Source organism: Thalassophryne amazonica, chromosome 3 (genome assembly GCF_902500255.1).
Source record: "Thalassophryne amazonica chromosome 3, fThaAma1.1, whole genome shotgun sequence".
NCBI classification, from domain to species: Eukaryota; Metazoa; Chordata; class Actinopteri; order Batrachoidiformes; family Batrachoididae; genus Thalassophryne; species Thalassophryne amazonica.
Window position 1 is genome coordinate 77,255,375 of NC_047105.1, and position 25,637 is coordinate 77,281,011.

Here is a 25,637-nt window from a genome sequence, read left to right on the forward strand (position 1 = left end):
TTAATGTTACTGCGTCCCGACGCGCGGACCCGTCCGCACGTCTTTCATTAAAAAAAAATCTCCTTTAACAGTGGAATATCCGGATAAAATGCTGAAACCGACTTCTTCTGAAACATCTCTGTTCTCTCACGACGTCCTGGATCAATAGAGCCTGAAATGTGGAGGTTTTAAGCTTGAAACACGCTGATGACGCTGCCTGAGAGCGCTGCACGACGTCTCGCACCGTGAAAAGTCCTTAAAGCGACAGAATCACCTCAAAATCTCTCATCAGCTGTTAAATATTTCACTGAAAACCAGCTTAATTTTTCGAACCATGTCCACTTCGATGTGTCTCACAGGTTTAGAAAAAATTTTGATCAAACAAAGCGCCAGTCTCAGCAACTTCTCAGACAAAGGAATTCCGACGAGGGGCTGGACGACTCCTCCCACAAGGAGTGCTCACAGGCGAATGACGTCACCGACAGGCATGGAAAAACTCACGCATGCGCACGAGGGTTCAAGCACCTCCATCCATGCAGTGATTTTGCACCTCTGTTCTAAAGTAAGCATGGCACTTCAAGAAAACAACAGAGCACTACAAATTTGCACTCCAAAAAATTCTCACAGCACAAGATTAAAACAGAGCACTACAAATTTGCACTCCAAAAAATTCTCACAGCACAAGATTAATACCCTATGTCATATACCTGCAAAGAAAAGAGAAAATAAAAACCATGAGTGACTTTTGAAACACCCTGGATTTGATCCACTGTCGATTTTGCAAGTTTTCCCACATACAAAGAATGGAGAGGTCTGTAATTTTTATCTTAGGTAACTGTGAGAGACAGACAAAAAAAAAAAAATCAGAAACTCACATTGTATGATTTTTAAATAATTCATTTGCATTTTATTGCATGAAATAAGTATTTGATACAATAGGAAAAACAGACCTTAATATTTGGTACAGAAACCTCTGTTTGCAGTTCCAGAGATCAGATGCTTCCTGTTGTTCTTGACCAAGTTTGCACACTGCAGCAGGGATTTTGGTCCACTCCTCCATACAGATCTTTGCCAGATCATTGAGGTTTTGAGTTTCAGCTCCCTCCAAAGATTTCCTATTGAGTTCAGGTCTGGAGACTGGCTAGGACATGCTAGGACCTTGAAATGCTTCTTATGGAGCCACTCCTTAGTTGCCTTGGCTGTGTGTTTTCGGGTCAGTGTCATGCCAGAAGACCCAGCCACGACCCATCTTCTGAGGGAAGGAGGTTGTTTGACAAAATCTCACAATACATGAGCCCATCCATCCTTCCTTCAATACAATGCAGTCGTCCTGTCCCCTTTGCAGAAAAGCACCCCAAAAAAGAGGTTTCCATCCTTATGCTTCATGGCTGGGACAATGTTGTTGAGGTTGTTCTCATTCTCCAAACACGGCGAGTGGAGTTAATACTAAAAAGCTCTATTTTGGTCTCATCTGACCACATGACCTTCTCCCATGCCTCCTCCGGATCATCCAGGTAGTCACTGGTGAACTTCAAATGGGCCTGGACATGTGCTGGCTTGAGCAGGGGGACCTTGCCTTCCCTGCAGAATTTTAAACCATGACAGCGTAGTGTGTTACTAATGTAATCTTTGCGACTGTGGTCCCAGCTCTCTTCAGGTCTTCCTGTGTAGTTCTGGTCTTTCTCAGAATCATCCTTACCCCAGGAGACAAGATTTTGTATGGAGCCCCAGACCGAGGAAGATCGACAGTCATCTTGTGTTTCTTCCATTTTCTTTACACCAGCAGTTGTTGCCTTCTCACCAAGCTGCTTGCCTACTGTCCTGTAGCCCATCTTGACCATGGTAGATAGGTTGGAGTGTGATTGATTGAGTGTATGGACAGGTGTCTTTTATACAGGTAATGAATTCAAACAGGTGCAATTAATACAGGTAATGAGTGCAGAATAGGAGGGCTTCTTAAAGAAAAAACTAACAGGTCTGTGAGAACCATCATTTTTGCTGGTTGGTAGGTAATCAAATACTTATTTTATGCAAACTCACTCTTATCACTCATCTTCAACCGCTTATCCAGGATCAGGTCACGGGGGCAACAGCTCTAGCAGTGGACCCCAGACTTCCCTTTCCCAGGACACACTGACCACCTCTGACTGGGGGATCCCGAGGCGTTCCTATGCCAGTGTGGAGATATAATCTCTCCATCTAGTCTTGAGTCTTCCCTGGGGTATCCTCCCAGGTGAACGTGCCTGGAACACCTTCCTAGGGAGGCGCCCAGGGGGCATCCTTACCAGATGCCAAAACCACCTCAGCTGGCTCATATCAACACGAAGCAGCAGCGGCTTTACTCCGAGCTCCCCACGGATGACCGACCTTCTCACCTTATCTGTAAGAGAGACACGAGCCACCCTCCTAAGGAAGCCCATTTCAGCAGCTTGTACCCACGATCTAGTTCTTTCAGTGATGACCCAACCCTCATGACCATAGGTGAGAGTAGGAATTAAGATTGACCAGTAGATCGAGAGCTTCATCTTTTGGCTCAACTCCCTTTTCGTCACAACAGTACGGTAGAGTGAATGCAATACCGCCCCTGCTGCGCCGATTCCCCGGCCAATCTCAGGCTCCACTGTCCCTTCACTCGTGAACAAGGCCTTGAGGTACTTGAACTCCTTCACTTGGGGCAAGACCGCATTCTCTACCTGGAGTAGGCAATCCATCGGTTTCCTGCTGAGAACCATGGCCTCAGATTTAGAAGCGCTGCTTCACACTCGGCTGCGAACTGACCCAATGAGTGTTGGAGGTCACAGGCTGATGAAGCCAACAGGACCACATCATCTGCAAAAAGCAGTGATGAGACCCTGAGCCCACCAAACTGAAAACCCTCCTGACTTCGATTGGATGGCCCTGAGAAGGGACCCCCTCACTCCATACTTCCACATCACCTCCCACAGTATCTTCGGGGGTACCCAATCATATGCCTTCTCCAAGTCCACAAAACACATGTAGACTGGATGGGCATAGTCCCAGGCACCCTCCAGGATCCTTGTGGGAGTGAAAAGCTGGTCAGTTGTTCCATGATCAGGATGGAACCCACATTGTTCCTCTTCAATCAGAGATTTGACTATCGGACAAACGCTCCTTTCCAGCGCCCTGGAGTAGACTTTACCAGAGAGGCTGAGCTTTGTGATGCCTCTGTAATTGTCACACACTCTCTGGCCCCCTTTTTAAAATATGGGGACCACCACCCCAGTTTGCCACTCCTTAGGCACTATCCCAGACCTAAACGCAATACTGAAGAGACATGTCATCCAAGACAGTCCCTCCACACCCAGAGCCTTCAGCATTTCTGGACGGATCTCATCAACCCCCGGAGCCTTGCCACTGCGAAGATGTTTGACTACCTCAGTGACTTCCACCAGGGAAATTGATGATAATCCTCAATCAGCTTCCAGCTCTGCCTTTGCTATAGAGGGCACTGCGGTCTGATGCAGGAGTCCCTCAAAGTGTTCCTTCCAGCAGCAGATTACATCCTCAGTTAAGGTCAATAGAGTTCCATTCTTACTGCAGACAGCTTGGATGGTTCCCAGTTTTTCCCTGCTGAGGTACCCAAGACCTTCAGGCCACAGCTCCCCGCTGCCGCTTCAGTAATGGAAGCTTTGAACATTGCCCATTCTGGTTCAATGCCCCCAACCTCCACAGGGATGCTAGAAAAGCTCCGCTGGAGGTGTGAGTTGAATATCTGTCAGACAGTGGGCTCCTCCAAATGTTTCCAGTTCACCTGCACTATCCGTTTGGACTTACCAGGTCTGTCCAAAATCCTCCCCCACCCTCTGATCCAACTCACCACAACCATCTGGTGGTGAGTTGAATCATACGTAACTTATGATATGAGATGATATGTAACTTATTTTACAATATTTTGTATAACAGGCTTTCAAAATGTGAGGAAAAAAGGAATACATGAAATAAAAATGTTATTTTGTAAATATCTCCATATTTGAGAGCCTTTTAGTGTTTTAACATATTATTTCCTTTCTCTTTCACTGATGTGATTACATGCCACTAGTAAAATGACTCATATCCATAAGTAATTCCTAAGCAAGATTATCATCTTTTTTTATTTCACAATTTGACCAATTAGACTCAGAATTATGGCTAAAGGTCACCAGGTGCAAGATAAATTTATGATGAAAACATCTGTTCTGACAGTCAATCATAAGTGTTCTTATACCTCAATCAGATCCTACTGTAATCTGTCTGACCAACTGGGGCCAGCCAATTGGGGCTACCCACTCTAGACTTGAGGCTGTAATTGCTGCCAAAGGTGCGTCAACAAATTACTGAGTAAAGGGTGTGAATACTTATGTACATGTGATTTCTTTGTTTTGTTTTTTTATTTTTAATAAATAAAAAAAAAAAAAAATTTTTCATGTCACTATGGGATTTTGTGAGTAGAATTTTGAGGGGAAAATTATGTTATTGCATTTTGGAATAAGGCTGTAACATAAACACAATGTGGAAAAAGTGAAGCACGTTGAATACTTTCTGGATTTTCTGTACAGGAATAAATGTCAATCAGACCAGACTCAGGTGGGTGACGATTGGTAATAGGAATGTTGCAACAAATGGACCATATACAGCACAGTGTATACAATGATAGATGACTGAAGGATCTCCAGGACATGACAACTAGAGCCCCACCCAAACAGATCTCACTAGTAAATAAGTGTGTTAATTGATGCCTGATTAGTCACTGAATTAGGACATTCCCCAGTTCTCAACCCAACCCCAAGTCCACAAGTTCTGGGATTCAGAAGCTCCCATGCAGACTGTCCCCACTCTAAGATGGCGTGTGAAATTTTTACAAATGTAACGTTTGACTAATAAAATAAATAAAAATGCAGTTACATCGTTTATTGTAATGCAACAAACCTTTCCAAAATTTTGACGACAATGGCAGCTAAGACAGATGCACAGATATTTTTAAATGTTTTTTTTGTTAAATTACAGAAAATGAAGTGCAATTGACCTGAAGTTTAAGGGTAAAGCTGGATCAAAAAAGAGTTTTTTTGAGTAAACCCATTGAATTTATGCTAGGTCCAAAACCCCTCCATGAAAAACAAAAAGGATAAATCCAACCCTTTGCACACAGCACCCACCTACAGTATGTACTCTATTTCGCATCCTCAAGAAAACAAAAAGATCTTAAGACACACTCCGAAACCACAAATGCCACCAGTAATAGAGGAAGTGTACCTATATTCAACTCATCCCGAAACTGGACCACGACCTGTTCTCAGTTCCATAAGGCTATTAGATCACCATGATCTTGAAATAACAGAAACAAGAGCCGCCATGGTGTTTTATTGCAGAAATGGTCCAAAAAGGGAGAATTCCACTCCTTCCACTTCCCTTTCAAGATGAGCCCTTAAGATTTTAGCCCAGGTGCATGTAAGAATACAAAACATGGAACAAACAAGTATGATTTAAGGTCAGGAGAGTTCATCACTTGATTTCTGTTGGCTTGAGAAATGTTCTGTGTTTTTCGCTAACATCAGTGAGCTATGAGCTGGAGGTGGGGAGGGACCAGGCAGAGTTTATCTTGTCTAAGAGACCAGTAATATGCAAAGTGGATCTGCATGACACAGAGGACAAATTTCTGGGAGGTGGCAAAGAGCTTGAGACCAGAAAAGAGAACTGGACAGATGAGAGGGATGAGGGGATGTATCAAAATGAGATAGAAGTGTGACCTATTGGCCCGAGACACCTGTGTTTAGCTCTGGATTCTATAGCGTGAACTGAATGAGAGAGTATGTCTACACCTGGATGGGAGCCAATTTGCCAAATTGAACCCAGGTCTACATATTGGTAGCCCAATGTTATAAAAGTTAATGTTGTCAATGCTCTGTCAAATGTATTTACCATTATAATTGTCTTAGTAATTGACTGAAAAATGCGGAAGAGGAAGAGCACATAAGATTGATGAGGTGAGCCATTCGGACTGTGAGGCTGATTGTCTTATGCTATGTGATGAGATGAGACAATGTTTCATCAGTGTATAATGAACGACCAAAGAACAGACCTTTGAGAGTGACTGTCTTATACTATGAAATTATTTCATTGACTGGACTTTGTAACACCTTGGGACACTATATAAGTGGCATGAAAACTGAATGTAGTTGTGTGGGCCGCCTGAAGAGGAGGTACTGCTGGCTCACCACCAGAGGGCGCCCTGCCTGTTGTCGGGTTTCAGGCACCAGAGGGCGCAGTTGTCGGAGGAGTCCACCAGGTGCACGGAGCTGACAGATGTCACACATCATTATCATCATCATCATCACCATCTATAAAAGTCTGGGAGAGACATCACACTCTGCCGAGTTATCAGCTTACCCTACAGGTAAACATACTCAGCCGTTTTGTGCCGTACGCACATTCAATGTAACTGAAGTCTTTGCAGTTGTGACTTATACTTGCAGCTTGTAGCCGAGTTTGTGGAAGTTGGAGGAGTTGGTGTATCCACTCCTCACTTCTGACTTACTGAGTATAACTGTTGACACTGCACGTTCTCCAGTTTTCCTCTGCACTCTGGGAGTATCTGGATTTATTCCTTCAGGAGGATTTCTGTTTGTTGCTGACTGTTTGCTGGGTGTACACACGCCCACCTTAACCTGTGTTTGTTCCTGCCAGCAGTACCGGATCTGACAGCTGGAAGCGGTGGCCACGTGGGAACTCAGGACTTGGCGGCTCTGGCATATTGGAGGTCTCCGTTGGTGGTGGAACATCGTGGGTCCCGGCTCTTCTCTGGATAGGCGTCTCCTACCCTCGGTCCTGCGTTTTGGGATTACAGACTAAAAGCATATTTGGTTGTTTGTGCACATTTGCAGAATAAATTATTTATTCGGACATCCTATTGGCCGTTCATTCATGCCCCCTGGCGTGGGTCCGTGTACTTCACTTTCCCAACAGTAGTCACATATATCTTCCAGATTTACACTCTGTATGATGTACCTTTAAAGCTTTAAATGAAGAAAGATCTTAGAAACTGAAACCTGTTTCCCCTGGTGTCTCATTTGCTGTCTTTGTCAGTGTTTTTAGGTAATTTTCCTAACACCCAACTCATCCCACTTAAATTGCTTGTGGAGAATTACCTTTGTATGCTGGTGAGTTTATATGTGTATATTAGTGTTCTGGTGTAGTGTTGTGGTAATGAGTACCTTTCAAAGCTATCGGTTCTGCCGGCTGCATCTCTGAGACTGACTGTACTTCCCACTGGTCCGTTGACACAAATTAAACAGGACGGCTGGAATGGAGAGTTTAAACTGTGACTCCAACAATGACTGTCTTTTATATTTGTCAAACTCCATGCTAATACAATGTTCCACAGGGTACAAGGAGCTCAGCATACTTTGAGACCAGATTTAATGGCAATCCATACAGTGAGGTAGACTCCAAAGGAGAGACCGATGATCCCAACACGCTCAGGACAGACCTGCTGATGATTTTGAAGCAGCTGGAAAGCTGACTGATCAAAAAAATGAATGTGATGATTAGAAAGAATGAAACACAGTCCTCTGTGAAAGTACAGGAGTGGCTTAGCCAGTTTCTTGTTTCTGCTTGATACGGACACATCTTACCTTGAAATAGGCATCACCAACGTTGATGCGGTCAGGTGGACCAGGTAATCCTTCATACTTAAAATAAGCAAGTGCAAAACTTGCATAGCCCCTGGATGCTAAGAGAGCGGCTCGGTACTCCATAAGTCCTCCACCCATACCCCACAGGTCCAGCATGGCTGGGAACGGGCCCGGGCCTGCAGAGAATCAGTATAGCAAAGTGCTGCTCATAAAAAGTCCTTTCCATGACTAATCTAAAATTACTTATTGACTTGTTGTCATGTGCTCACCAGAGGGTAAGAATAACGTCCCTATGATTCCATTCTCTCGGATAACGATTCTTTTTATGCCTGGTGCCATGTACCAACGTTCAACAATGGTGGCAGCCAGCTCGTTACTCTGATGCTCACTGGGTGTCACATGGCCGTCCATTAAGGATATGTGCACGATGTACGGAGTCTCCACATTTTCTTTCCTAAGCCTGTGTTTAAACAAACACACACAATTCAATTTGGATGTGTAGGGGATTTTTTTGCCTGTTGATCCCCTCCCGGTAATTTTATGTGGTGAGCGAACTCAAAGACTCAAAAGACTGACAGGACACTGACATCCAAAACCAGATGTTGTATTGAAGTGATACCAACACTGAACAGAGAGTCACTACTACAGCACTGGAGTCTTGAAGCAAGCATCTCATACCATGTTGCAAACAAGAGCCCCGACATTAAGGTCGTTCTGCATTTTAAGCCTGCGCTCGGCCGATCCCCAGGTGGACGGGCCGTGCACTGCTGGTGGATCAGTGGGCTATGTGACTGGTTGAAAAGTGTAGCATTTAACATTGTAAATGGGTGAGTGACTGTGTTGTTATGGTCAGTGGTATGTGTCATATAAAAACTTTGTGCTGAATGTGTTTGCGCCAGCTTGATAAGCAAAAAACAGACTATTTCATGGTGCCCAGTGTCCCAGACAGAGGTATGAAGACCTTGGTTCTATCACTTTAGGCTGTATGCAAGTGATGACATTTTCGGCCATGCGTCATGGCTGCACGAGCAGTCAGCAAATCCCAGTCTACAATGTTTAGCAGTCTGAGGATAGGTGTCATTGAACATTCCGGCCAACAGATGCTTACATAAGAAAAAAAAAAAAAAGACATTATTTTCAACAGAAGATAATGGGCCTCATTCACTAATATATGCACAGAAATGTTGTTACTGTTTGCACAAATTCACTGCCAGATTCATGAGGCATACATACCAGCCAATTTTGTTCTCTTCACCTTGTTCAAACAGCAATACAATTTATAAAATCATGGTCTGACATCAAAGTTGATGCCAAAATGAGAATCGCAGGCCAGAAATAAAAATAAGAAAACAGGAGGGTGAGAGCCTGGCAGCAATTATTGCACAGTCATCATTAAGTGGCATTGCTCATCTAGTCTCACCTCTTCTTTAGTGCGAGCAATGAATCTGGGTCTTTGATGAGCACAGGCGGCTGATGCAGGGATGCACTGTGGAGAGGAGCAAACGAAGATCGTCCTCTCCTTTCTTCTTTTTTGGTTGCCCCAAACTCTGTCTTCTCACTGGTACATTTGTGCATTAAAAATTTATCCATTTTGCTCCTGGCGTGTTTGCTAACAATGTTTTCTTTTTCCTTTTTTCCCCCCTTTTTCTTTTGTTGGTTAACAGTGTTTACAGTTATTTTTTTGCACTCCCCCTGAAGAACTCTGGCGTCCCCCAGGAGGAGCATGCCTCACAGTTTGAAAACCACTGGTATAGAAGAAACGTGTGAGTCGAAGGCTTCAACATAACATGATTGACAAAAGCTCCTTGGTAAAATGATGTGTACACAAACTATTGTCAACATCATGTTGATTTAAGCAGCATCTTTCATTGACATACAAGAGTACTTCAAAACGTTCTCCACCTCACCTGGAAACAGGGGTGCCGCCAGGGATTTTGAGCCCAGTGAAAAGAAATCTTATTGCACTGCCCTCCACCCCCCATAGGAAAATTTTGATATTGTTTAACATAAAACTATACATTTTAATCATATTTTTGACTATCATTACCATATCTGTGAAAAGAAAAACATGATTTGACAGTTAGTTGGTAGGGGAAGCACAGGAAATACAATGAAATTAATTTAGATTCAGTTATTTGCTAAAAGACTGATACTCTATATTCCAAAACCCATCTCTTTCTTTAAATACTTGAATATAAAATTCTCTTTAGATTAATTACCTGAAAATACAAAACTTAAATACAGAATAACCTCTTCCATTAAAATGAAATGCAATTATAATCTGTGGAGAAAAATAAATTCTCAGCGAAAAACAGCATCAAAAACACAATAGCCAACTGCCTCTTATAGTTTATTGTAATTTGAACATCATCATCTATAGAACAAGATATAACAAGCAAATAATAAAAATAAAATAAATACTACTACTACTAGTACTACTACTACTTATTATTATTATCATGATAAATAAAATCAGCAGCTGATGTTAAACTAAATAAAGTAGACTCACATATAAACAAAAAATATATATCAGGACTTCACATGGTATAGTGTATTGTAGGAACTGAATGTAATAGGGTCACAAGTAGACCAATGTGGAGATTTAAAGTCAAACCGTAGCTGGGAGTCATACTTCAAATAAGTAAACACATTTTAAAAGGTAGAACATACTGCAATAATATATCAAGGAATGCAAAGATACAACACTGCTGAGTTAAGCTTCTTCACTACTCACTGTCTCTTTCTTGTAACTTCACATGCGGGTCTAATTTCTCTCCAAAACTGCAGACTCACAGGTGATAGCATTAAATTTGTTGTAAAAAATTACAAATATGAGACTATATGGTTGTTGCTATTTAATCTTCTGATTTCCAGAAGATGTAAACATTCCTCTGATTGGACTGAGAGCAGTAATCCAGTCTTTTACATATTAGAAATTTTCTCTGTTCCGACTGCAAAGCAGGGGGATGAGAGTCTAAAACTACGGACCAAACATTATATTTCAGTGATAACTGATGCTTTTTTAAACCATTTAAATCATTCTGAGATTAAAACAGACTGTAGGGTTTTTTAAAATTTCAATTTCAGAATGATTTTTATTCTTTAATGTTTTTTCTTCACAACAATAGATTGATTCAGCGAACAGCTGCTCACCTCCTTCCTCCATTATGGGAAATTTAGTTTCCTGTCATCAGTGGTTGGGCAGCATATGTAAAAAAAATCACACAAGTTACTGTAACATGTATGTTGTTTTTACAAATAAATCTGTATTTGTAAAGTTAACTTTTCAGTTAATGGATTAACGGTTATCAAAGCCAACTTTTAGGTTAGCTGTGCCCACCACTGCCTGCCGTCTCCTCTTCCACTCGCTGTCTGAAAAGTTAGGCTCTGCAGTTGTCTGACAGAGCAGGTAGACTGAACCATTTTACGTAAAAAAGGCGGGGGGGTGCAAAATGTTTCTAAAACAAATTAACTTAGTGTAATCAATACACTGTAAATGAAATGTGTGTGGCTGTAAGTTTATTACTTAGGGGCTCTCTGGGCCCCTGTCAATCATGGACCCCTAGAATCTGTCTCCTTATTCTCCTTTTCAGCACCCCTGCCTGGAAACAAATATATGGAGGCTCAAGTTGTGAGTTTCTTCCACAATGAGATAGCAAAGCTTGCATGTCGGTGGACTAGTTGCATTGAAGGAAGATTATGTTGGAAATATAATGTAAGAACAATCTAACTCCTGTGCCATTTAATGGGTGAGGCTGAGAATGCTTTGAATCCTCCTCATTAATTTACAGGTAAATGGTAATATGACGCTGCAGGGTCAGAGGGAGCAAATTTTCTGGGTACCAGTCAAATAACAGTTAGGACTGAGTGATGAACAATGGTGACACTGAAGCAATGAAAACAAAATCTGTTTGCATGGACCAGTTTTAGTTTAGTTGTGGCCACATGCAATTGGAAGGTGTCTCAAATCTGAATATAAATTTATTTTGTGCCCCCCATACAAGCGGTGGATTGACAAAACTAGTATAGATATTAAGGATGCTCTGATACACATTTATTCACTTCCGATCCAATCCCGATACCTGAATTTATATATCTGCTGATACCGATACTATTCTAATACCAGAGCCCTGTTTGCTTTAATATTATATTATCATTATTGTTGATTTTTATATGAGGATATTTTGTATTTCCAGTTGCACAGCTTCATGATGAAGTGTTTAGAGGAGGATTTGTTTTAAAAAAAAAAAACACCTGAAAGTTCAGATACAATTTGCTAGAAGGTACATCTAAGATGCAAGCTTAGATTTGATGTATTGGTGAAACAATAAATTACTTTTGATTTTTATAGACTTATTTTATAGACTTATAAGATAAAAAACAGTGCTCTCGCTCGCCCTCTCTGTCTTTCTCTCTCTGTCTCTCTCTCTCTCAATTCAATTTCAGTGGAGCTTTATTGACATGGGAAACATATGTTTACACTGTCAAAGCAAGTGTTAGAAAAATTAAGTCCTCTCTCTCTCTCTCTCAATTCATTTTCAATTGAAACATACGTTTACACTGTCAAAGCAAGTGTTGAAGCAAAAAAATAAAAATAAAGTTCTCTCCCTCACACTGTCTCTCTCTATCTCACTCACTGTTTTCCTGCTAGGAGCAAACTTTTAACTTTTTGGAAACAAAAAGCCTTTCAATTGTAAAATTCAATTTTTTTTTTCCAATTTTTTTTTTTTATATAGCGCCAAATCACAACAAACAGTTGCCCCAAGGCGCTTTATATTGTAAGGCAAGGCCATACAATAATTATGTAAAACCCCAACGGTCAAAACGACCCCCTGTGAGCAAGCACTTGGCTACAGTGGGAAGGAAAAACTCCCTTTTAACAGGAAGAAACCTCCAGCAGAACCAGGCTCAGGGAGGGGCAGTCTTCTGCTGGGACTGGTTGGGGCTGAGGGAGAGAACCAGGAAAAAGACATGCTGTGGAGGGGAGCAGAGATCGATCACTAATGATTAAATGCAGAGTGGCGCATACAGAGCAAAAAGAGAAAGAAACAGTGCATCATGGGAACCCCCCAGCAGTCTATGTCTATAGCAGCATAACTAAGGGATGGTTCAGGGTCACCTGATCCAGCCCTAACTATAAGCTTTAGCAAAAAGGAAAGTTTTAAGCCTAATCTTAAAAGTAGAGAGGGTGTCTGTCTCCCTGATCTGAATTGGGAGCTGGTTCCACAGGAGAGGAGCCTGAAAGCTGAAGGCTCTGCCTCCCATTCTACTCTTACAAACCCTAGGAACTACAAGTAAGCCTGCAGTCTGAGAGCGAAGCGCTCTATTGGGGTGATATGGTACTACGAGGTCCCTAAGATAAGATGGGACCTGATTATTCAAAACCTTATAAGTAAGAAGAAGAATTTTAAATTCTATTCTAGAATTAACAGGAAGCCAATGAAGAGAGGCCAATATGGGTGAGATATGCTCTCTCCTTCTAGTCCCCGTTAGTACTCTAGCTGCAGCATTTTGAATTAACTGAAGGCTTTTTAGGGAACTTTAAGGACAACCTGAGAATAATGAATTACAATAGTCCAGCCTAGAGGAAATAAATGCATGAATTAGTTTTTCAGCATCACTCTGAGACAAGACCTTACTAATTTTAGAGATATTGCGTAAATGCAAAAAAGCAGTCCTACATATTTGTTTAATATGCGCTTTGAATGACATATCCTGATCAAAAATGACTCCAAGATTTCTCACAGTATTACTAGAGGTCAGGGTAATGCCATCCAGAGTAAGGATCTGGTTAGACACCATGTTTCTAAGATTTGTGGGGCCAAGTACAATAACTTCAGTTTTATCTGAGTTTAAAAGCAGGAAATTAGAGGTCATCCATGTCTTTATGTCTGTAAGACAATCCTGTGTCTTCCGGTGTGTGTCCTCTGGCTTCATGGATAGATAAAGCTGGGTATCATCTGCGTAACAATGAAAATTTAAGCAATACTGTCTAATAATACTGCCTAAGGGAAGCATGTATAAAGTGAATAAAATTGGTCCTAGCACAGAACCTTGTGGAACTCCATAATTAACTTTAGTCTGTGAAGAAGATTCCCCATTTACATGAACAAATTGTAATCTATTAGACAAATATGATTCAAACCACCGCAGCGCAGTGCCTTTAATACCTATGGCATGCTCTAATCTCTGTAATAAAATTTTATGGTCAACAGTATCAAAAGCAGCACTGAGGTCTAACAGAACAAGCATAGAGATGAGTCCACTGTCCGAGGCCATAAGAAGATCATTTGCAACCTTCACTAATGCTGTTTCTGTACTATGATGAATTCTAAAACCTGACTGAAACTCTTCAAATAGACCATTCCTCTGCAGATGATCAGTTAGCTGTTTTACAACTACCCTTTCAAGAATTTGAGAGAAAAGGAAGGTTGGAGATTGGCCTATAATTAGCTAAGATAGCTGGGTCAAGTGATGGCTTTTTAAGTAATGGTTTAATTACTGCCACCTTAAAAGCCTGTGGTACATAGCCAACTAACAAAGATAGATTGATCATATTTAAGATCGAAGCATTAAATAATGGTAGGGCTTCCTTGAGCAGCCTGGTAGGAATGGGGTCTAATAAACATGTTGATGGTTTGGATGAAGTAACTAATGAAAATAACTCAGACAGGACAATCGGAGAGAAAGTCTAACCAAATACCGGCATCACTGAAAGCAGCCAAAGATAACGATACGTCTTTGGGATGGTTATGAGTAATTTTTTCTCTAATAGTTAAAATTTTGTTAGCAAAGAAAGTCATGAAGTCATTACTAGTTAAAGTTAATGGAATACTCAGCTCAATAGAGCTCTGACTCTGTCAGCCTGGCTACAGTGTTGAAAAGAAACCTGGGGTTGTTCTTATTTTCTTCAATTAGTGATGAGTAGAAAGATGTCCTAGCTTTACGGAGGGCTTTTTTATAGAGCAACAGACTCTTTTTCCAGGCTAAGTGAAGATCTTCTAAATTAGTGAGACGCCATTTCCTCTCCAACTTATGGGTTATCTGCTTTAAGCTACGAGTTTGTGAGTTATACCACGGAGTCAGGCACTTCTGATTTAAAGCTCTCTTTTTCAGAGGAGCTACAGCATCCAAAGTTGTCTTCAATGAGGATGTAAAACTATTGACGAGATACTCTATCTCACAGAGTTTAGGTAGCTACTCTGCACTGTGTTGGTATATGGCATTAGAGAACATAAAGAAGGAATCATATCCTTAAACCTAGTTACAGCGCTTTCTGAAAGACTTCTAGTGTAATGAAACTTATTCCCCACTGCTGGGTAGTCCATCAGAGTAAATGTTAATAAGAAATGATCAGACAGAAGGGAGTTTTCAGGGAATACTGTTAAGTCTTCTATTTCCATACCATAAGTCAGAACAAGATCTAAGATATGATTAAAGTGGTGGGTGGACTCATTTACATTTTGAGCAAAGCCAATAGAGTCTAATAATAGATTAAATGCAGTGTTGAGGCTATCATTCTCAGCATCTGTGTGGATGTTAAAATCGCCCACTATAATTATCTTATCTGAGCTAAGCACTAAGTCAGACAAAAGGTCTGAAAATTCACAGAGAAACTCACAGTAACGACCAGGTGGACGATAGATAATAACAAATAAAACTGTTTTTTGGGACTTCCAATTTGGATGGACAAGACTAAGAGTCAAGCTTTCAAATGAATTAAAGCTCTGTCTGGGTTTTTGGATTAATTAATAAGCTGGAATGGAAGATTGCTGCTAATCCTCCGCCTCGGCCCGTGCTACGAGCATTCTGACAGTTAGTGTGACTCGGGGGTGTTGACTCATTTAAAATAAACCGTAAATTTCTAAATGTACCATCAGCTCCCCCCGAGGAACTCTGGATTAATACAGAAGGATTTTGATGGAGTTTTTTTCCCCATTCCGCAGACAGAAACTCTCTTCAGCTGCACTCTGCTGTGCCCTGAGCTGCCATTTCACAACCTTGGGAGGACAGTGAAGCTGCTGACTCTGATCGCTGCTGTTTGCAGCTGATTTTTCAGCAAACATCTTTAGCAACAATTCAGTTAATTTTTCAGAAAATCTGTGGTCAATGGCACAGCCAATTTGAACCCGAGAGCTGGGAGGAAATTTGCTGCTGATCATGACTAGGACCCCGCTCCTCAACTGCGGAAGAGACCTCTCTCAAACAGCTCAGCTTCAGTTCAAACCCCCCCCCCCCCCTCGCCATTGCCTCCTCACGCTCAGCAGCAAACAGCAGAGAGCAAGGACCACTTGAGAGGGTTCACAGACGCGGCTTCTCTCCAGTATTGGAAAATGCAGCAGGTTGTATTAGAGTCTTTGACACAAGTGTGTAATGATAAAGACTGATTAAGTTTCATATAAAATCTTGCTTTAATTTTTAGATGTCAATGAGGCTTTGGTATCACCTACCTTAAACCTTCCTTTTTCCCGGGAACTGGTTGCATTCCCCAGAACAGTCCCATTGGCTCACATCCCGAATATAAACCACCAACTGAATGATCCCTGGCCACTGTTCATGGACAAAGAGGAAAAAACAACAAAAATTACCAACTTCCAGCATTAAACTAGGCAAGTCTCTACAACTCTACATGGGGTATGCTACTGGATGTCAGCACTGAAAGAATTGGGGATTGCAAACAGGGTGGGATGAACTCATGCTTCATTATGTTTGACTGGGATTGTTCTTGCAGTAAGATGACTAAAATCCATATGATTGGGGTGAGATATGGGTAAAGTTCCATTTAAATAACTGATCTGGAATCAACATAATCTGTAATTTGTCAGCCGAGTCTATTTTAAGTAGACTCAGATCTTCACCTCCAAGTTGTTTTTTCAGTCAGCCATCATTGTGAACACTGGACTGTTTACCTGCAATGTCACTGTCACTGCAACTTATGACAACCTTGTGTTGTGCTTTTTGTTCTTTCTTGTTAGTATGGCCACAGCAGATGGCTACCCCACTGAGTCTGGTCTGCTTGAGCAAGGTAGCTCATTGGCATAGGAGTTGAACTACCAGTATGTAAACTTGGGTTCAATTCCCATTCACACTGTGTCCACTGACAAGACACTTTACCTGCATTGTTCCCATCCACTGAGCTGTAAAAAGGTACCGATCTTGGATGCGGAAATAACCTGTGACAGACTGGCATCCTGTTCAGGTGGAGTTACAGACTCTCATCTTCTTAGTGCTATGGGATAAGCACCTGCACAAATAGGCCTGAGGGCCTATACAGGACTTACTTCTTTTGGTTAGAACAGCCATAGTAGATGGTCCCCCCATTGAGTTGGGTCTACTTGAGGTTTCTTCCTAAAAATCAAAAAATACAGAGGGAGTTTTTCCTTACCACTATTGCCACTGTGCCAGTTCATGGGGTTGGTAAGGTCAGGACCTTGGTCATGTGTAACACTTTGAGAAACCATACGTTGAGAGTTGGCACTGTATGAAATAAATTCAAATGAAATGAAAGTTATCTACATATGACTTCTGAAGTCCACAACATTCAAACTGTCATGGATCAGACTGTCAACCCCAATGCAGAGAGCAGGCAGATGAGCAGTTCTTCTTCCTCTTTCAGATGCTCCCGTTAGGGGTCGCCAAGCAGATCAATCGTTTCCATCTCACTCTGTCCTCTGTAACTTCCTCTGTCACACCAACCACCAGCATTTCCTCTGTCACACCAACCACCAGCATGTCCTCTCTCAGCACATCCACAAACCTCCTATTTGGCTTTCTTCTTCTCCTCCTACCTGGTGGCTCCATCCTCAGCATCCTTCTCCCTATATAAATAAAACTTTTCTGATTCTGATATACCCTGGATCCCTCCTCTGCACATGTCCAAACCAACTCAATCTCGCCTCTTTGACTTTGTCTCAAAACTGTCCCACCTGAGCTGTCCCACTGATATGTTCATTCCTAACCTTGTCCATTCTCATCACTCCCAAAGACAATTGTAACATCTTCAACTCTGCCTCCTGTCTTTTTGTAAGTGCCGCCATCTCTAAGGCTTACAACATATATGGTCTCACTACTGTCTTGTAAACTTTTCCCTTCACTCTTGCAGGTATGGTGTATTCAGAAAGTATTCACAGCGCTTCACTTTTTCTACATTTTATTGTTATAGCCTTTTTCCAAAATGGATGAAATCATTTTTTTCCCTCAAAGAGCTACACAAAATATCCTATAGAGATGATGTTTTGTTTTTTGTTTGTTTGTTTGTGTTTAGATTTTTGCAAATTTAAATTGCAAAATTGGACTGTGAGTTATCTGAACCTGCGAGTTAATTATTTATTAAAAACAAGAGCAATCTGAGATTTCTGACATCCACCAATCCAGATCACCTCCATCGCCTTCAACATTTAATGGAGTCTTCCATGGCCGAATATGTATCTGTGGTGCAAATTTGGTGAGAATCCCTGAAGTACTTTTGACGTAATCCTGCTAACACTAATCCTTCAAAGCCTATATAAAGGGGAATCTTGATCCAGAATCCAAATCCAGATCTGGATCGTGTTCAAAATTCAGTGGAGTCTTCCATGCCCTAATATCTGTCTGTGGTCCAAATTTGATTAAAATCTGTGAAGTAGTTTTGATGTGATCCTTCAAGGAAGATGATGATGTTAATGTATCTATTATGACGTGTGCTGCTGCCTTTCTTGGCCAGATCACCCTTGTAAAAGAGTAGAGCCCAACCGATATATCAGCTGGCCGATATTATCGGCCGATATAAGCCCTTTTCAAAGTACTCACTATCGGCCGAAATTTTGCCGATAGAACGCCAATAATTTCTCATAAACAGAACAGTTACTGAAATAATGTTTGTGTCGTCAATATAAAATGTCCTTGCACCGTTTGTCCAGTAGATGGAGCTCTGACTCCATTCACCTGAGAGCTGCTTACACCCCTGCTTAAATGTGTTCATCACCGGCCCCCATAGTTCGCCGTCACACTGCACTGATCAGCTGACAAAAGCATACAAGTACATTTATAAGGATGTTGTTTGTAATAACTTTGCGATTACATTCACCCGTTTCAGTTCAACTCAGTTTGATTAACTCAGTTTATGTAGTAATGTGTCAAATGTGCTTCATTGCGTCGGTCACGCTTTTTATTAAGCCCACGTTGTGTAGACCTTATTTCTAGCATGAAAAACTCAGTTACTGCTAAGCGGTTGAAACATTCAGATTCACTGGTCGTCCGGAAGGGTTCTGCGAATTACTGTCGTTCACCATTAACACACTGGGACCGACGCCGTCGTATACGACACCTGGGACAAAGCTTTACTTACTTTACATTACTAAACTGTAAATAACTTTTTAATGATATGAGATAGAAACTTACTCTTTTTTTTGCTGAAAAGTTAACTCCACGGACTTTCAATCCACCATTGGCCATCTTGGTACTCCTCATAGAAGACGTGTGATGATGTGCACAATGTGAGTGTCCATTTGGAATTGGTTCTCCGTCATATGGTTTTCCAAAATCCAATCGTAGGGCAGATTTACCTCACGTGATATGCAGTGATGCTGGTAACGCGTTACTTAGTAACACACGCACGCCCCTACCTGGGATATTTCTTTCCAACGTCCGCTCACTCCACAACAAGATGGATGAGCTGGCACTGCTGATGAAGAAGAATAGAGATTTCTCCTCATCTTGTGTACTGTGCTTCACGGAGATGTGGTTAAATGCACAGACACCGGACTGCGCGCTCCAACTAGAGGGATTCCAACTCCCCTGCGCAGACAGAGACCGAGCACACTCTGTGGAAAAACTAGAGGGGGAGGACTGCTTCTATATCAACAACGCCTGGTGCTCCGATGTGACTGATCTCCCAACACTGCTGTCCCTCTCTGGAATATCTCCTCATAAACTGCAGACCGTTCTACTCTCCACATGAGTTTAACTCTTTCATACTTTGCTCTGTGAGCTATTGCACACAGCACGGACGTGCACGAGGCCAAGCGCGCGCTCACGGATCAGATTATGAGCGTGGAGAGAGACTTTCCGGACTCTCGTTATAATTCTCGGTGATTTTAACAAAGGGAATCTCAGTCAGGAATTACCAAAATACAAACAGTTTGTTAAATGCCCAACCAGAGAAGGGAGCACGTTAGATCATTATTACATGACTGAGCGGCGCCTACCGCACGGTGGTCCTTGCAGCTTTGGGACTCTCAGATCACGTGATGGTCCACTTGATCCCCACGTACAGACAGAGACTTAAACTCTCTAAACCTGTTGTGAGGATGTCTAAAGTGTGGAGCAATGAAGCTGTAGAGGAGCTACAAGCGTGCTTGGCCACCACGGATTGGGATATGTTTGAGGCTTCAACAGACAGTCTAGATGACTACACGGACACTGTGACATCATATATTCATTTCTGTGAAGACATCATCATCCCACAGCGTACCAGGGTGAGATATAACAATGACAAGCCCTGGTTCACACCTAAACTCCAGCAGCTCTGTCAGCAGAAAGAGGTGGCTTTCAGAGAAGGAGACAGCTATAGAGGTGCAAAGTACAGATTTAGCAAGGAGGTGGCAAAGGCTAAATCCATGTACAGTTCACGTCTGCAGCAAAGGTTCTCTGCCAACGACTCGGCCTCTGTGTGGAGGGGGTTGAAAGAGATCACCAACTACAAGCCCAAAGCACCTTGTTCTATTGACGACCTGAAGCTGGCCAACGACCTGAACGTCTTCTATTCACGCTTTGAAGACAAGGACTCACACCTCCCCACCCCCCACACAACTGGATATTCAAACACTCTGGACCTCCCCCCTCTCACTGCTGCCCTCCCCACTGCCCCTGTTGCCCTCTCGGTCCAAGAGGAGGACGTGAGGAGACATTTCAAAAGGCTGAATCCACGTAAGGCCCCGGGCCCAGACTGTGTCTCTCCTGCCACCTTGAGACACTGCGCTGATGAGCTGGCCCCAGTCTTCATGGGGATCTTCAACACCTCCCTGGAGTCATGCCATGTTCCAGTCTGTTTCAAGTCCTCAATCATAGTTCCAGTCCCCAAGAAACCACGCGTCACTGGACTTAATGACTACAGGTCTGTGGCTCTCACGTCTGTAGTCATGAAGACCTTCGAACGCCTGGTTTTATCCCACCTGAAGTCCATCACCGACCCCCTCCTGGACCCCCTGCAGTTTGCCTACAGAGCCAACAGGTCTGTAGATGACGCCATAAACCTGGCCCTGCACTCCATCCTGCAGCACCTGGACTCCCCAGGAACCTACGCTAGGATCCTGTTTGTGGACTTCAGCTCTGCATTCAACACCATCCTTCCGGCTTTGCTCCAGGACAAGCTTTCTCTGCTCCACATGCCCAACTCCACCTGCAGGTGGATCACAGACTTGATGACGGACCGGAGTCAGCGTGTGAGGCTGGGAAAAAATGTCTCGAACACTTGGGCTCTCAGCACAGGATCTCCACAGGGCTGTGTCCTTTCCCCTCTGTTTTTCTCCCTCTACACTAACTGCTGCACCTCCAGCCACGACTCTGTAAAGCTCATCAAGTTTGCGGACGACACCACCCTCATCGGACTCATTTCGGATGGGGATGAGTCTGCCTACAGGAGGGAGGTGGACCGGCTGGTGACCTGGTGCAGCAGCAACAACTTGGAGCTCAACGCCCAGAAAACAGTGGAGATGATCATGGACTTCAGGAAAGCCACAGCCCCCCCGCCCTCACCAACAGCCCCATCACCACTGTGGTCTGTCACCGCTTCCTCGGCACCACCATCACCCAGGACCTCAAGTGGGAGTCAACCATCAGCTCCCTCATCAAGAAGGCCCAGCAGAGGATGTACTTCCTGCCGCAGCTGAAGAAGGCCAAGCTGCCTGTCCAGCTGATGGTGCAGTTCTACACGGCCATCATCGAGTCCATCCTCTGCTCCTCCATCACGGTGTGGTACGCCGCAATGGCAATAAACTTCTTCTGATTCTGAGATTAAAGGTCCAGTTTTGAAGCCTTTTTGGTTTACTACAACTACTAATACTACTTATAATAATAATTTGGACAAGTAAAATGTTTAGAGAGAATTTAAATGTTAGAATTCAATAGTTACATTTATAAACAATGTAGGTTAGAAATGGCAAGTTTTACTGTTACAGTGCTGTCAACAGTTAAATATGAGGTCAAGAAAGACGTCTTTATTTTACTTTTTATAAAACAAGTATTTATTTTCATTGAAGTCAAGAAAGGGTGACTATAAAGTGAGTTTTGGCAAAACAGGTATCATTGTCATGTTGAGGTGGCAGAGGGTTGTTGTTGGCAGCTGGGGAAAGTAACTAGTAATCTAACTTAGTTACTTTTCCAATTGAGTAATCAGTAAAGTAACAGTTACTTTTTCAAGGAGTAATCAGTAATTGGATTACTTTTTCAAAGTAACTGTGGCAACACTGGTGATATGGCAAAGATCATTTTCAGGAGTGATATCTTACTAGTTGGCCCATTTGAATAGCCCCCTAACTGCTCCAATTGCATTTTTTGAACTTCTTCTCTGTTATAAAGTTAATCAATATGAGAACAAAGCTTCAGCTTTTAGGTCATACCTTTTTTGTTAAGGGTCCAAAAAAGAACATTTTATTCATTTAAAAAATAATAATATCGGCTGATTTATTGGCTATCGTCAAATCAGCCGATTTATCGGTTATCTGCATTTTTTTCATCCAAATATCGTTATCGGCCTCAAAAATCCATATCGGTCGCGCCCTATAAAAGAGGTCTCGAGCTCAATGACCTTTTATCTGCTTAATTAAAGGTTATTTTTATAACTCCTGCTTCAACCTTATGGCGCCCCTAACTCCTACTTCAACCTCTCAGCTTGCTCACTGGTCTGAGGATGGTAGCCCAAGGAGAGACTGGCAGATGACCCTAGCAACCTACAAAGCTCACACCAAAAACGAGACACAAACCGGGGACCACTCTCAGAAACTGTCAGACGGCAAGCTATGTAGGCAGAAGTCACACTAAACTAGCAACCCAGCGATATGTTTCATGGACAGCAGTACAAAGTCATCTCGGAAAACCTGTCAACAATGGTCAAAATATATGTCTTGCCCTGGGAATGTGGCAAATCGCAAAATCGACTGCAAGGTGGAATCAAGGAAGGCAGGGAAATGTGTCAAGAAAGCGACAATCCACCGAAATACATAGAGAACACAGTTTAACTCAGGTAGATCTCTCTCTCTCTCTTACAAGGATGCGCTGTGCACTCACGGCACACAATCAGTGAAGAAATATAACATTATCTTTTCCAACCATGGAAAACTCTGCTCAAACGCTTCCCCCCAGCAGCAGGAACACAGGTCTGCATCTGTTTTACACATTTCTTCATCTTTCAGCTCTGTATAAATAAGTGCAAAAACTAAAGATAATAAAAGCTGTTTTGAAGAGAAAATGGAGACTAAGATGTTGGATGATGATGGCAGGGATGTGGAGTGGCCCTTGAAAAAAACCCTGAAACCTTGATTTTTTTTTAATGGCGCCTGGGGTATTGTTGGGGGAAAGCGGCTTGGGGACCTCCCCCAGAAAATTGTGAAATACTACATGGATATTGGTGTAATCTGGTGCAATTAATAAGGTAAATGAGAGCTATTTCTCATTAATAAGATAAATGAGAGCTATTTCTCTATTTTTTCTTGCTCATTTTAGTCACAAAATGCACATTTTCCCATATTGGCAAGGTAACACAACTATAATACATAGAGTGTCACATGGATTAGAATATAGTGTTATTACTATTTCACAAAAATACATTCACTTTGGACTATTACTGTTCTCTCTGCATTTATCTAAACATTTAACTTCAGCAATTTGTGCTTTTATAACTGACAATGTCTTAACATGAATAAAAAGAAAACTTGATACAAGATACACTGTACCTACTGTTCATTAATAGTCACCAATATCACTTTTAGTTCTCACGAACACCAATTCGGGCTTAAATTTTATTCTTATTCACTTAAAAAAAATGGGAAACACAAAAAGAGAGATTTTGCCATCCATTGCTGACGTCAACATTTCTGGTATACTGACAATTGACGGGTGAGCCCCATTATCTCGCGCAAGTTGGGGTCCACAAAATTTGACTGAGTTATCTGAACCTGCGAGTTAATGAAGTTGACCAAAAAACTTAAGATCAGCTTACCTTGACATATTATAATAGTTTTGACCATTTGAAGCATGATTCCTTCCTGGATGGTGATGATTTCTTCATCTGGACTGGGTTTGGAATCATTTTCTTCTTCCTCCGGCTGCTGCAGGTCACCGATAAGGGGTTTGTCAGTGTAAACAATTTTGGATTCCACCCTCATCGCTGACCTGCAGCAGCCGGAGGAAGAAGAAATCGTCATCTAGAATAATCTGCACTGACGATCCCTCCCAAAAACGGTCAAATCAAAATAGGTACTCTAAATTTTCAGGATCCACAACTTGACCACAAGTAAAGCCGAATCGCGACTTATGCATGCACGAGTTATCAGGGCTCATCTGTATGTGCAGTGCAAAACAAGGCATAAATGTTTTCCACATCAGTATTTGACTTTAACTCAACATAAGATGTAGCAAGTTTAAATATTTAATAATTAACATCCAAAAAACCTGGAGGGTGTCTCACCAGCAGGACACCGAAATGATTAACAATTTTAAGATTTATTAATTATTTAGATCAAATAGACGGACCAAAAATGTAATGAATTTGAATATTAAAAGTCTTTGTAAACTTAGAAAAAGTTAAAGGCTTGAAAGTGACATTGTAAAGTTACAGGAGGAAGGTAAAAGACACTTTTCTGTAAATTTTCTCTTATTCTGAAAAACTCCACCAGTACGTTGTCTATAAAAGTGAAAACCTTGACAAGCCTTAAAAAGAGTTATCAGGCTGGTGCCACAAATTTACTAGATAGGGTCGAGCTGTACAAATGCCTGCCCCGAGTGGCTTGTGGCCCCGCCATCTTGGAAGGTTGAAGCGCTGCAGCGGTCTCACACTGTCAGTGGAAAATGCATGCTCTGCGCTTGTAATCACTGATTCTCTGGCCGACTTCTCCGCCATTATTTACATTTAAGACGTGAAAACGTGTGCTTAGTTCAATTCAGATATGTAGATTCCATTTCTGAAGTCAGATTTATCATAACTGTCGAGCGTTATTCCTTATTTTACTGCGCCCCACGCTCGAAGGGATTTCACCCGCAATTCCTTAATCATGCAGCAGATGTTTTACTCAGATGACGCTGTAACATTTCCCACTTCTTGTTTATTGGGTTTTGCTTTGACGCCACCAGGTAAAAAACCTTAAAACACACATACATACACAACTGTAAATATAATATACCATAAACCATTTCCAAATAACTAACTTAAATTAATTTAGCGACACGTACCTTATTTAATCAATTTCATTTCCTAAAATACATATGAAAGCCGCCAACACCAAATTATTGTCCTCATTATCATTACTGATTGATGCAGCCACACGATTGAACAAATTACTCATTACACAATAAATAATCAGCAGCTTATATTATCAAACTATAAAGCAACAATCAAAAATCATAATTTAAAAACATAAGCCCGCAGCCAAGCGGCTTGCAGCTTCAATGCACGTGAATTTAAGTGAATATTCACGCCCACACCACATACACAAAAAATCCCCTTTCGTACAAACAAGTATCTACGAATCGTCCCATCCAAACTACACACGAACAACGCCCCATGTTGCCTACAGCGCCTTCACAAGCGCGAGTAGCGACGTGGGGCAGAAGTAAAGACGCCCAACAGTGTGATCATATTAATACACAAAAATCTTACCGGCTGCCTTTCACAGATTATTTGCGGGTACACGCGCAGTTGTTTAAAGTCAATCGGAACGGGCATAACTTAAAACTCGCCCCACAACCACTACTTGTCGCTACAGTAACATCCGGTATGAATAAAGTCCGCCCCTATAAAGGGCCCGGGTACGCGCGCTAAACGGCCGACAGTTCCGC

General features: G+C 42.1%; 1 protein-coding gene across 3 annotated transcripts in view; it reads right to left on the reverse strand.

The window, feature by feature from the left end:
* The window catches only part of LOC117507111 (bile acid-CoA:amino acid N-acyltransferase-like), a 73,974-nt gene that overhangs the window by 22,711 nt on the left and 25,626 nt on the right, over positions 1–25,637 (reverse strand). Inside the window, exons 1-7 of one of the 3 annotated variants that reach the window (XM_034166882.1) lie at positions 25,459–25,597; positions 16,889–16,955; positions 16,058–16,157; positions 7,877–8,067; positions 7,608–7,783; positions 7,379–7,495; positions 7,188–7,273 (exon numbers count right to left, since the gene is read on the reverse strand). In XM_034166882.1, the coding sequence (XP_034022773.1) occupies positions 7,188–7,273; positions 7,379–7,495; positions 7,608–7,783; positions 7,877–8,067; positions 16,058–16,157; positions 16,889–16,955; positions 25,459–25,524 (803 nt within the window). In that variant the 5' untranslated portion in view covers positions 25,525–25,597. Of the gene's footprint in view, positions 1–7,187; positions 7,274–7,378; positions 7,496–7,607; positions 7,784–7,876; positions 8,068–16,057; positions 16,158–16,888; positions 16,956–16,992; positions 17,303–25,458; positions 25,598–25,637 lie in introns of those variants that run through there. The other 2 variants (XM_034166883.1, XM_034166881.1) reach the window with 2 other exon arrangements.